The 14,011-nt window shown below is 34.4% G+C and overlaps 1 protein-coding gene and 1 non-coding gene across 2 annotated transcripts; both read left to right on the top strand.

The window, feature by feature from the left end:
- Nucleotides 1-3,615: 3,615 nt before the first annotated feature.
- Nucleotides 3,616-12,868, top strand: LOC126966187 (ras-related protein Rab-1A). Its single transcript, XM_050810150.1, has 5 exons — nt 3,616-3,787; nt 4,241-4,505; nt 5,391-5,522; nt 9,726-9,935; nt 11,177-12,868. The coding sequence occupies exons 1-4, from the start codon at nt 3,774-3,776 to the stop codon at nt 9,924-9,926; spliced, it is 612 nt and encodes a 203-aa protein (XP_050666107.1). The 5' UTR covers nt 3,616-3,773; the 3' UTR covers nt 9,927-9,935; nt 11,177-12,868.
- On the top strand, nt 5,264-5,337 carry Trnas-uga (transfer RNA serine (anticodon UGA)). The gene has a single exon. It is a non-coding gene; the product is annotated as a tRNA-Ser (tRNA).
- Nucleotides 12,869-14,011: the final 1,143 nt, after the last annotated feature.

Consider the following 14,011-nt stretch of genomic DNA (forward strand, 5'->3'; position numbering starts at 1 on the left):
CATCCGGTATTGCGTGTTGGTGAGAGAGAAAAAATATGTAAGTACATAATATCACATCAGCCGGAAGACGTCACTCCTTGATAAAGGCTTCCAAGTTTAAAATATATAATATGACGGGAATAAAAGTGGGTCGCGATGAGCGATGATTGACAACCGGAACCGACTGAATGAGGAAGTGTTTTGTATAGAGTTAAAATATAGATATTAGCATAAAAAAGACCTGACAGCCCCACATAATGCGTGACCAATTATGACTTTTCAATATGTGCGTTAGCTAGTGCTACTCAAAATACTAAGGAGCATGGCTGACTGATTAATAGCCATAATAGAATATTAATAGGTAATCTGACAGGTGGGCGTGCCCAGTGTTTTATAAAATAGCCATAATCCCAAGTAAAATGTCACTTTGCGTAGTGAAACTGCATAAAAATGCTACTTACAAGAAGCAAGAAAGAAAAGTTTATCATATTAAAGGGTCATAATATTTAGTTGCCCAGGTAGCGCTGTATCTAGCCGGTGTGCGTGTGAAGAGACCTAGCAATAATCTATTATCTAAGACTGGCAAATAGGTCTCGGCTAGATAGAGACTCGTACTACTGCTAGATATTATACGCCATTGGTCAGAGCTAATTTTAAGTGCCTACCTATCTAAAAGAACGGCGGTAGATGTCAGTTTTCAACCAATCAGTTTCACTTCATAATATTATTGCCTGATTTATTGTTGAAAAAATCATAAATGATGTGTATGTATAAAATTTGAGTAGCTACCTACTGCACTCAATTCCTACCCATGCTTTCTATTATAAGATCTTTTTTAAACGGAACCTGTCAGGAACTGGAAAAATACCGCCCATATTGAGAGAATATAGGTTGCAAATTATACGAGGAACAAACATAAACTTGTTATGCCTACTACTCGGTTGGGTCGAGTTAGTAAGTTTTTTGTTGGGCGATGTATATGCTTCTACAATATGATCCCAGAAAATGTACAAAACAAATGTGTTACGAAATTTAAAAGAATTGTTAAAAAACGTTTGTGTGGGAAAGGTTATTATAGCATAAACGATTTTCTTGATGACACCACGGACTGGGATTAAAGCGAACACCCTCAGGCTCTTTAATTATTAATGTTTATTGTACGATATTACATTGTAATCCATATTTTATATAAAAAAAAAAGCCCGCTGAGTTTCTTGCGCCCATTCTTCTCAGGTTTGAGGCAGTCTCTTTTGAATGGGTGGTAGATTTTGACGTTCAATAAGTGATTATAAATCCTATTTTGAATAAAAATATTTGAATTTGAATACCTATGTGCCTCATTATTCAGAAAAAGTAAAAATTATTCAACTTATATCAAGCGCTCTTAAGAGAAAATTAAGCCAAATAGAGGGGCTTATGATAGAATTAATAAAAAACAACATATAGGTAGGTACGTACTTATTTATTTGCTAGTATGAAATATATTAAACTATTTATGCAAGGCAACTATTTAGGCAAACTATTTATACCCCTCTGTAACCATTTGGTGCGGTGAATTGAACTAATTTCCGTGTTTCCTTCCGTCTTCAATACAAAGGTGCGATTTGTTTAGTTCCTATGTCTGTCTGTCGTTCGTGATATTTTAGTAAAATCAGAGGTATAGGTAATATGAATTTAGGCATTTCCCAATGGCAAACTAGGCATGCACCTAGGAGCGCTAGCCCCTGAGGGATATCTGGAATCATAGAAAACTAAACTAATTACAATAAAATTAAACAGTGGTTATTCGGAATCTTCTCACACATGCATAGCTAGTGCATTTGCTATTTACGCATTTCCTACTATTTCTAAACAACTACGAGATTCGACCGTGCACAAGAAGCCTGCTCTATTTGGTTATGTAGAATGTGGCACAGTATAGGCCTACAGGGATGTAAATAATAAACACAAGAATATAATGCTTTACTTAAATGATCGCCATTTTTCAATGAGTAACCCAATATTCAGTCTACCTCGGGTTGTAACCTACTTTAGATAAAAAATCATAACTATCGTTGACTTTTCTGTCCCAATAAACTTATCGACGCTAACTCACCTTATCCGTTCACGCTGCCCTGTCAATGGGACGACGTATAGCTTACCAGGGATAGAAGTTTGTATAGAAATAGCAATTCACGCGTCCCAATAAGAATGATGTCTAGATTACTGAGAGTAGAAGGCAGTAATTTATCTCTATCTGTAGATAGTATATTGGGAACGGCCGTTGGAGAATAATTGTAGATGAAATCTCACGTTTTTTAATAAAAACAATGTTTGAAACAAAATTATTAAATAGAGTAAAACGTCCGAGGAAATTGCTCTCCAAGCACAGCAAAAGTTTATTGTGGGCCATGTTTAGCGGTGGTGGACTCAATTTTTGGAAAACATGGCGTTGGTAATTATATTAAAAACACACTTAAACTAAGTGAGCATAAAACATAAATTGAAATGGATTCCAGCTTTTATAAGTATTTCATGTTATATTAATGATATAGATATTTAATTTAATTCTTACATTTACGATTACAAGGGTTAAAATATTTAAAAAATGAAATAGTATTTCTTATTATACTCTTCACATGCATCTGCAAAATCTGGGAATCACACTGATCCATAAAAGTTTTAAGTTTCTCGGTTGATTACAAATTTTCTTAACAGAGTTGCCACAGTTTCCATCGATATTAGAAACTTCCCTAGTTATATTCACAAATTCTGAAAATTTTATGTGACCCTGCTCATGGGTGAGCAGGGTGACTGACACCGTCTGCGTTCTATTAGTGAGATAACTTTTAAAACCATTTTACACTACTTATACTAAAACCATTGTAGGTGTGCTAGCTTGGAAAGTAGGAGATTTTATATTTAAAGTTTCTTGCGCTCCTAAAATATTATCAACTACCTCAATGAGGACGTAGTTGCGCTTCGATGTTTCCTGAAACCGGATTGGTCATCTGTTAGTATATTTTGAGTTTCTAAGTAGCTGATCAATTGCGTACATTTTTTTTTCTATAATTCTTAAAGTACACGGAAGTATGGTGGTCTTAGATCAGAATTATAATTATAGAATAAAATATGCACAAACCACAATATGTGTTTTGGTAATGTCAATTATGTTTTCTTAACCTTTGTTAAGAAAGCTTAATTAACATTCTAAATGATACCACACCTATAGAATTGTACAGAGGCATATCAAACAGATGGTACAACGTCCTGTACTCTCCCTTAGAATGCGACGGGTTGCAGAATCTTTTGAGGTGGCAGTCTGGCACTATACAAAATTTCAGAATCGTCTCTAAATCGTTTTTACCCAGCAAAACTTTGCATGTTGCATTTGTCATGGGTGTGTTCCTAAGCTTAGTATATTTATTACAGGCAATGTTGTTCTATTACAAAAATATACGTATCACTAGTACTAGTTCAAATGTTCTGTTGTTGAGTATATTTACAGTATTCTTTTCGCATAAAAGATAGTCATACTGAGTATCTCAGCGAGATACGGCGCAATATTGTTTTACGATGATTTAAATAGTATTCTAATTTTTGAACGCAACCATATTTTTGCCAAGTGGCACTCCTGCCAGTCGTAGTGACTTACGTCAGAACTCAGTAGGTGTTTCAGTCTCGGCAGCCATTGTTCAACGTATAAAAAATTTATAATTTTCTGTTTTGCGTTGACCTAAACTTAAACAAAGAAATTGAGTAAGACTCATAGACTTCCAAAAAACCATTGTTTCAAAGTAAAGTTTTAGTACAAAATGAATCCAGAATAGTAAGTAAATGAATGTTGTCTTTATGTGTAAATTAAGGATGGGCCAGTTTTACCAGATATCTAAGCTCAGTGCCAAGTGATATACTCTATTAAATTATAAAATAAGTGTTCTATATCCATGTCAGCAAGTTAAAATACTCATTGGATGATCCAGCTTGATTGAATTTGAGGTGACTCATTGGGCCTGTGTTCTTAGAAAATCGAAACATATTCGCACCAATATGCAAGTGGCGCTCTATTAAATCAACATTAAATAATTATTTGACTTCTCGCTTTCGGCCTAATTAGTTATTAGTAATTCCCACCTAATTACGTTAACTTGTTTTGTTCTACCTAACAAAGAAACGCCTCCCTGATTGATCACCATGAATATTTTAGATTACAGATGTACCGTGAAATAATTATGCGCAATATTTAGACTTTATAATCATTCTGCGTGTTTATTGTTTTCAGCGACTATCTGTTTAAACTTTTGTTGATTGGTGACTCTGGGGTGGGCAAATCATGTCTCTTGTTAAGGTTTGCTGATGATACATATACAGAAAGCTATATAAGTACCATTGGTGTGGACTTTAAAATAAGAACTGTAGAATTAGATGGTAAGACAATAAAGTTACAAATATGGGACACAGCAGGGCAAGAGAGATTCAGAACAATCACATCATCATACTACAGAGGGGCACATGGAATTATTATTGTTTATGACTGCACAGATCAGGTATTTCTATATATCTCTTCAATATTGTATAATTGACATGAATTTTCTTCTAGGTTCTATGAATATAAATAAATTGAAAATGTTGATTCCAGCTTTTATAAGTATTTCATATTATATTAATAATATAGATATTTAATTTAATTCTTACATGATTACAAGGGTTAAAAAAAGAAATGGTATTTCTTATTATCTCTTCGCATGCATCTGCAAGATGTGGCAATCATACTGATTCATAAAACTTTTAAGTTTCTCATAAGTTGAATACAAATTTTCTTAACAGAGTTGCGATATTTTCCATTTGATATTAGAAAGTTACAAGGGATATTTTGAAGTGCAACTGTGTTTTTAAAAATAAACTATTTAATAAATATTACATGTTACAAAGTTATTAACCGTTGTAAATAATAAGTTGCAACAACAAAATTCCATAAACCTGAATAAGTAACCTTTGATCACGACCTTGAATGAATATTTAATATGAAGTTTATATTTTTATATATAAATTACTGTGTATTATGCATAAGTGTTACAAGATTAGATTCAATATAGTATTTAGTAATTTTGTTTTTCAAATTTTATTTGTGTATTAATCCTAGAAGTGAGGGTTATCACTTTAAAAACATAACATATTGTTTAGTTTTACAAGAGCGACATCTCAAGTCAACTTCCTATTGTCAACTGTAAAGTGGATCCTGTAGATGAAGCCACGACCTGTGAGTTGAACAAAGCAAACAGGATTTTATAGCGAGGCATTACTCGAACGGTTAGCTCAGTTGGTAAGAGCACCGGCACTGAACGCCAGAGGTCGTGGGTTCGAGTCCCGCATCGTTCATAAAATTTTCTTTTTCAAATTTTATTTGAATATAGTATGTTGTTTATTTTCAGGATTCATTCAGCAATGTTAAACAGTGGTTAGAGGAGATTGATCGTTATGCTTGTGACAATGTCAACAAGTTGCTTGTTGGAAACAAATGTGATCTTACCTCTAAGAAGGCTGTCGACTATACCACTGCCAATGTAAGTTGAAGTATTGTAAATAAGAATAAAAATATATTTTAAAGAATTAAAATACGAGTATTTGTGGATTAATTATTAAATAAATCCTTATAAGAGATATTATTAATTTTTTTAATGTTTTATAAAACATTTAGTACTAATTTAAACTTTCCGTTCTGGGATACTCTGATCGGGGGTTTGACTTAGGTTTACTTAATGTGGATTGCTTATAATTAGGATGATTTAAGTGAATGTGTCTGAAAGCATATGAAACAAGCTATAAGGTCATGCAAAATAAACCATCTTATAAACATAGTAAGGGTCAGAAATTGGTGAGGGAATAGTGTGCCATATGGCACTCTCGGTTTTGGTGTATCAGAACAATCTATTGCCATGGCCATAGTGCAATGCCAATTTCGGAAGGTTAAATTCTACAGTAAAAGCTCTTTATTCATGGGGATATGTTCCGATAATATGCCGCGAATACATAAACCGGAATATGGAATGGTAATTTATATGGGATTATAGGGGATACATTCCAAGGTGACAAAATAAAAACAAACATAAAAAAAAAATTAACTGAAGCTTTTGACCATGCTTATTAATTATTATCTTCAGGCTTAGGTAACGGTTTAAAGAATTTTGTAATTTTGTCTTGCTTGGCAGTTTTTAAAAGGTCCTTCGTTTCAAACTGATATTCAGCACTAGCATTACCAACTTGTCTTCACTAAGATTTTTCAGAATTAAATGTCACATTTCCAGTGCTTTTTTAAAGCGTATTCTTCAATGGGCTGTGAATTTAACGTTTCCTCCAAGTCAATTTCAGTAAAATCTTCATCTTGCGATTCAAGCAACTCCTGAATGTCACTTGATTCTATCTGTTTGTACCCATCTCGTCCTATTCCATTCGTAATTTCGGCTATGTTGGAATTCGTTTTATTAATATGCATGTACTATGTACCATTACATCCTCGAATAAAGAAATCTTTAGCCGCGAATAAAGGACTTGGGTCACGATTTTTTAATCGGCGAGTAATGAAAACGCGAATGAAGGAAGCGTGATTAAGGAGCTTTTACTGTATGCATTTTTTAAGTTCAAGATTCTTGTCTAAAAACTAACATAGATTAGTAATATTATAGCTGTCTGGTGCTAGTAGTATTTGACACATATACTTTACATACCTCACTAAAGATTGTTCCATCAATGCATTTATTGACACTGTGCACCACAAGATAATGTGATGAAGCAATTATAACTTATGTGTCCCCAATAAAAGTATGCCATAGACACAGTTTTATTGTGTAACTATAACTGTGTGGTCTCTCAGTATCTGTTTTCTAGAGTGTTTCCATCAATGGCTTTGCAACTCTGCATTAAAAAGACTGAATAAAAATTTCACAACATATATTTTAAGTTTGGAATTGGAATATGTGAACAAACGGTTGTGTTCGCTTGTAAGACGAATTAGAGAAAATATATAAGATTTACAAGAGAAATTGGAGTGATTTTTTGTTAAAAATAATTCTGTATCATTTATATTATAATATACACTAAACCTGTATATCAAAACTCTTTGACCTGACAGACATGGTTCATAATAAATTAAATACTGTTAATCAGGAATTACTTTGTAAAATATGTTTATTGTTTTACACCAGAACTGTCAAACCATGCACCAATAAATTCTTTATAGAAAACATGTCCATACAAAATTCGAATTCAAATATTTTTATTCAAAATAGGATGTGACATCACTTATTGAAAGTCAAAAGACTACCACCCATTCCAAAATGAATGCCTGAGACCTGAGAAGAATGGGCGCAACAAACTCAGCTGGCTTTTTTTTTCATCATCGAATAAATATGTTTACAAAGTAATATTGTACAATTAAAGTTATTATTTAATAGCCTGAGGGTGATCACTCCCTTCCCAATCTGTGGTATCATTAAGAAAGTCACTTTATGTTATAGTAACCATTACCACACAAACGTTTTTTAACAATTCTTTTGAATAATGTAATACTTTTGTTTTGAACAAATTATGTGTCTCAAAATCGAAATAAAAACTATCCTATCTCTCAAGTTGGATAAAACTGCACTCCATGAAGTAATCCCCATTAAAATCTGTTCATTAGTTTAGGAGTTCACCGGAAACAAGATTTTTTAATAGTTTACATAATTTGACATTCCTACTGGTTTGATCTCTTACCTTAACAATTACAACAGATTTTGAAAATCATCAACATTTACAAATTACAGTTGACAATTATGCTAGTAATCAAACATGTTGCTATTAAATTATTATGGCTATTATCAAAAGATATTTATGCATCTGCCAGATAATAATAATATGTCATTGACTCTTATCAAACTTATAAATAGAAAGCACAAAGGAGAACTATATTGTCTTGTTGATAGTTAAGTGTTGCATTTGTTTATGACTGTCTTTTGCACTGAGATTTAACCTTTGAATTAGTGGAGCCAGATGTGGCCGACTTGGTTTATATATTTTTCAAGCATTGATGTAATTGATTTTTACTCTATTTCAATATTTTGTTTGAGAATTGTGTATATGTCGTAGGTATATTGTCATAGCCGTTATATTATAATTTCACTAGTGATATTATTATAAAGTGATAGATCCTCAATTAATTTCATTTTTTCATTGCATATTAAAAAAAATACCAATCAGAATATATATCACTATTATGTACCCGTGACATTACAATGTCTCTAAAACCAGGCTGTTAAATTGTAAGAAATGAAGTCAATTGACAATGATTATAATTATTTTATAGCAATAGCAATGACAGTACAATATTGTATATTTCATAAAAAAGAGAGCAAAAAAAATAATGCTGGAAGAGATTCTTGCGCAGCTTCTTCTCCGCCATTTGTTTCAGAGGCAGTAGTAGTGTCTAGTATATTAGAAATGACATCAAAAAGAATTCTAAAGTTAATTTTGAGAAATTAAATGCCTTTTATGCCTTTAATCTACCATTAAAAAATAATATCACTAGTGAAATTGTAATATCATGGCTTTGGCAATATACCTACGAAATTTATAAAAAAAATCATCTCATAAAAGACAGCTAGCAGACTAGTCGTAGATAATAGAAGTAATAATGCATCATTGTGTAACACCATTTTTTACCAACCATAGAAAACACATACTTTAAAAAAGAACACTAATGAACTAATATTGTCTGAGAGGCTTGTGTATTTGCTTATGTGACTTTTGCCCTAAATAGCCTACATTTATATAATTGTTTTTGATTGGCAAAGTTTCTGCTATATTTTTTTATGGCAATAAGGGACGAGTGAGCAGGACGTTCGGCTGATGATAATTTATACGCCCTGCCCATTACAATGCAGTGCCATTCAGGATTCTTGAAAATCCCAAAAATTCTGAGTGGCACCACAGTTGCGCTCGTCTCCTTGAGACATAAGATGTTAAGTCTCGTTTGCCCAGTAATTTCACTAGCTACGGCGCCCTTCTGACCGAATCACAATAATGCCTACACATTACTGCTTCACGGCAGAAATAGGGGCCGTTGTGGTACCCATAATCAAATCAAATCAAAATAACTTTATTCATGTAGGTCACGGGAATGACACTTATGAATGTCAACAAATATATTTTTCTTATTGAATCTACCGCTACTTCGTAAAGGGTTGAGCTAATGTGAAGAAGTAGCAAGAAACTCATTGCCACTCTTTTATATCAATATTTACATTTCCATCGATTTACAAATCATTTCAATTACAATATAATATGTAAAATGATGCTACAAACATACTAATCTAGCCGGCATCCTGTGCAAATGAGCCTGCCACTGGTGGGGGCTGATATAGAGACTCCTGTTTGGGTCCATTTTGCACGCAGGGTTAACCAGTTACTCCAATCATTTATCTTCAAGAAGTTTAGAACATTCCTGTATGTAATCTACAACTTCTAATTAGGAAGGACTGTGATGAACTTTAAGTAATGTATTTATTAAAATTGTCATATAATTTCCGCATACAACGAAGCTTCTAAAATTGATTACACCTTTCTAAAGGCCGGCAACGCTCCTGTTATTCCTCTAGTGTTGCAAGAAAATATGTTCGGCGGTGATCACTTAATGAAGTTAAGTGGTGACCCATAGCTCGTTTGTCCTTAAAATAAAAAGTTTTAGCAGTTGTAACTGGTTAAATGAAATAAGTGGTTTTACTTTATTTCAGCAATACGCGGAACAACTTGGCATTCCTTTCCTAGAGACGTCGGCGAAAAACTCGACGAACGTAGAGCAGGCGTTCATGACGATGGCGGCGGAGATCAAGGCGCGAGTGGGACCCCCGTCCGCAGGTGCTGCGCCCGCCGGGGCCGCTGTCAAGATCGACCAGGGCCGTCCCATCGAGACTGGCAAGTCATCCTGCTGCTGAGCAATACTGGTAACTGTCTACCTGTTTATCGAACCCTTTATGATATATGAGTCATCATTCATGTAAGCAAAGAAAAGCAGCAAAAAAAGAATTCTTAAGGAATCAATTTTGTGAAAATAAATGCCTTTTTTACAAGGGATGTGCATATTTTTTTTATATATTTATTAAAGAGTACATTGTGATACAAGAGTCAAAAATAGGGTTTTGCTAATAGGCTGCCCAACAACTCTCAAGTATTTCAGTGCTTTCTTTACGATTTAAAGTACCAACCCTTCATTTGGCATAGCCATGGGACACCCTGTATGGTTATAATTGTGTATAGATGTCACATCTCAGTAACCATCAAATTAAAAAAAAAAGTGTTTGAAAAAAATTGTGTTCATAAAAGAATGTGAAAGTAAATTCTAAAAAGTAAAGTATTTTTATTATTATTACTAAGCCTTTATTGCTGCTATTTACAATAAGTTTTATACTCATATTTTTCTATATTTTAATTCAATAGCATATCCTGTGACACAAAGGTCTCCTCCAGTTTCTTCCATATTTTCCTATTGTTTGCTTTTCCAGTCCGAACAGCACTAGTTTTCTTTATATCATCTTTCCTACTCATGACTTGTCTGCCCTTTTTCCTTCAACCATCTTGTGGTTGCCATTCGTTTACAATTAATGTCATTTTTTTGTGCTGTCTCTGCTAATATTTTTAACCTATTGCCATTTGAGTTATCAAATTTTTTGTAGTATGTCTTCCTCTTTACTTTTAAGTCGAATAGTTTTGGACCCAGGACTCTGTGAAGGGCTCAATCACCTAGGTGTTGCGTAAAGACATCGCTTCATTGTGTCTCTTCTACCGCATTTATAACGGGGTGTGTTCCGAAGAGCTACCTGATTCCTACCACCGAATTCCATCTTCGCACGACACGCCACAAATTAGGATATCATCCCCACCATCTGGATGTGTGGCCGTCCTCCACAGTGCGGTTTTCAAGGAACTTTCTTCCTCGTACTACGAAGCTGTGGAAAGAGCTTCCTTGTGCGGTGTTTCCGGGACGATACGACATAGGTACCTTCAAAATAAGTGCGTATACCTTCCTTAAAGGCCGGAAACGCTCCTGTGATTCCTCTGCTGTTGCAAAAGAATGTGGGCGGCGGTCGTCACTTAACACCAGGTGACCAGTGCTCTCGTTTGCTCTCTTTTTCCATAAAAGAAACCTTATCCATCCCCCTTTAATTAATATTATTTTTTATTCCAGAACGGTCGAGTGGCGATGTACCGCGACCACAAGGACGGCATCTTGTCGTCCGTCAACACAATATCAGAACTAAAAACCGTTCATCGCATATTATAAAAAATAAATTAATTTTTAGCGCGATTAACGCGAATTATCATAAGCTAACTTTCGTTTAAGTTGCTATATTTGTCCGTTATTTTAATATCGTTAGTGAATTCGGAGAGGTGAAATGTATGGGTGTATGTTTATATATTATGAATATTGTATGATTTATTATCGTCTTGTCATAGATACCACGCGGTTTGCAACAGATTTTGATAGCGTACCGTGAGAAATAGCAATAATTATACTTAAGGTACTCGTAACACTAAAAATTGGTATAGTTTTTCATTTTTTTTTAATTCTTAATAAGATTATTATTAACTTTACCCTATTTAAATCACCTTTATAACCATATCCTTGGACCAATGAGCATTGTATTCCTACTCATTGATGGTATTAGGTGTCTACTGGGTTTTAGGATAAAAAGTGTTCTCAAAACAGGAGTTCTGTTACCTAACTACTTAAAATTTAAAAATAATTAATATTATTTGTTACTCCTCATTAAAAATGAAATTACATTACATATTTCAAATCTGTCTTAACAATTATATTTTTCCTATAAAATAATGCAATACTCCGAAAAAACTTGTCACTTATAAATTATCCAAATTAAAACATGGTTAAAATTATACCAGCTATCATTACCATTCATAGCGTATCTCTTCAATTCCACACGTGGTGACGTGGCGAAGTCGAGTCGAATAAGGTTCGCTTCACACAGATTCGGCCGTCACGCGATGCGTTCTCAATAATTATTACCCATTTAAAATTTGCTGTTTCACTCGAATAGTAATTTTTTCTCACATCTGTCTACAAAACTGTTGCAAATTATGCTATATATTATATATATTTCCCTCAATAATTTTTGTGTCTGCGTTCATTGAAAGATAGGATGGAATTTGCCGTAACTCTTTAACTGCGGACATTTTCAGCTTGATTGATATTCACTCGAGGTTCTATATTTATGCACACAGTTTTAACTCCTATATTATGTTTACCCGTCGTGTACTAGGGTTGTGCTGCTTTCGATATTTTGTGTTACAATTCTAATACGGCACACTTCTTAGGTCTTCTCACAGTCTCTGTCTAACTGTATGAAACACACTTTTTGATCACGCAAAGTGTATATATTACGACTTGTCCTTTGATCGTATTCCCCTCCCGTGTGTTCGCGCCTTAACTGTCGTTATACAGAGACTGTGCTATCGTCCTTACTAACACAAAATTGTAGATAATATAGCAAATTGGCCTTAGTTATAGAGATGTATAGTTAAAGTTAGCAATCGACTCATCAGCGGGAACATAGTATTAAAAGACAAATTTTTATCAACACATCTACTTATGTGATATTGCTCTGAACGGCAATATTTCAAAGATCGCACATTTTTCTATTGTTCTGTCGGAATGCACTTCGTACGCTTCGCGTTCTTGCGGCGATGTTTTGAAATATCGCTGTTCATAATATTATTATTTATTTAATTTGAAACGTATGTAATCTTATTTTTGTACTATTATGTGAAGAGTTAAGTTTACTTAATTATTAATCGAACCGCTAACCCACTGTAATTCTGTATTGAGGGTTTCTTAGAAATTAAAACAGTATGCTATTAAGGATTGTTTTATTTAAAACATTATAAGTCAACTTATTTACCCACATGGACACACATATTGCATACTGTCGCAGTGTTTTACAATCTTATTTATTTCGCGACCCTATTAAGCTCTTTTTCTGAAAAGCTACGCTGAATTTTTTAGCACCATATATATCACAATAGTATACTATACATGGTGTTTAAAAATCAATCCTGTAATCCAATTAATCCTGTACTGTATCTAGAGGCTTATATTTGTATCAAGTAGTGAGAAGTAATAAATATTGATTTTCAGGAAATAAGCAAATTAAAAAGAAAGTGAAAAAAAGATAAATAACGTATTCAATTATAAAAGTTTGGAGACCACAGCCTGTGGCCATTTTAATTTTTCCTCGCCCACACACCCATTTCGTTCATGTACCTGCGAAGAGCGCGCTACGGCAAAAACGAAAATTTTTTTAAAAACTTTAATTCATTATTATGTCCAATTGCTCAGCGTCTCTCAATCTGCTCGATGTGACCCCCTGACTCCGATTAATGCCGCGTTTCAAGACATTGGCACGGACCCGTTGTAACACCATCGTGTCAGTCTTAATCGTATCGAATACTATAACGATCCGGACTCTCATTTCCTCCTCATTGTCACAAATTTTTCGGAACACCTATTTCTTCACGTGTCCCCAAAGGTAAAAGTCGAGCGGCGTGAGGTCAAGAGACCGTGGCGGCCAAGTGACAAGACCACTTCACCGATCCATCGAGTGCCATACTATTCTTGGAGATACTCTAGGCTAGTGAAATTACTGGGCAAATGGGACTTAACATCTTATGTCTCAAGGTGACAAACGCAATTATAGTGCCGCTAAGAATTTTTTAGTCTTTCATAAATCCTGAGAGGCACTGCATTGTAATGGGTAGGGCGTATCAATTACCAGCTGCTGATCTGAGCTGATCATCCTGCTCCTCTCGTCCCTTAGTTTCATAAAAAATAAACTCGAACGGCGCGCGATAAATATGGTTGAGCCCCGTTATGTTGCATGGACGCTGCCCGCAGTGTACGGCGCTGGAAAGCATTTCGAGAAAGCAACTCCAAACCGAGCAGAAGTGCATAACTTCGTTCGTTCGTTCGAAATCCCTACGAGCTGCGCCTTGGTTGTCATTATGG

Source organism: Leptidea sinapis, chromosome 9, assembly GCF_905404315.1.
Source record: "Leptidea sinapis chromosome 9, ilLepSina1.1, whole genome shotgun sequence".
Classification (NCBI taxonomy): Eukaryota; Metazoa; Arthropoda; class Insecta; order Lepidoptera; family Pieridae; genus Leptidea; species Leptidea sinapis.

Bases quoted from the DNA above. Each gene is read 5' to 3' on its own strand.
- LOC126966187 (XM_050810150.1), top strand. The intron at 4,506-5,390 runs GTATTTCTATAT...GTTTATTTTCAG, and splicing joins TTTATGACTGCACAGATCAG to GATTCATTCAGCAATGTTAA. The intron at 5,523-9,725 runs GTAAGTTGAAGT...ACTTTATTTCAG, and splicing joins TCGACTATACCACTGCCAAT to CAATACGCGGAACAACTTGG.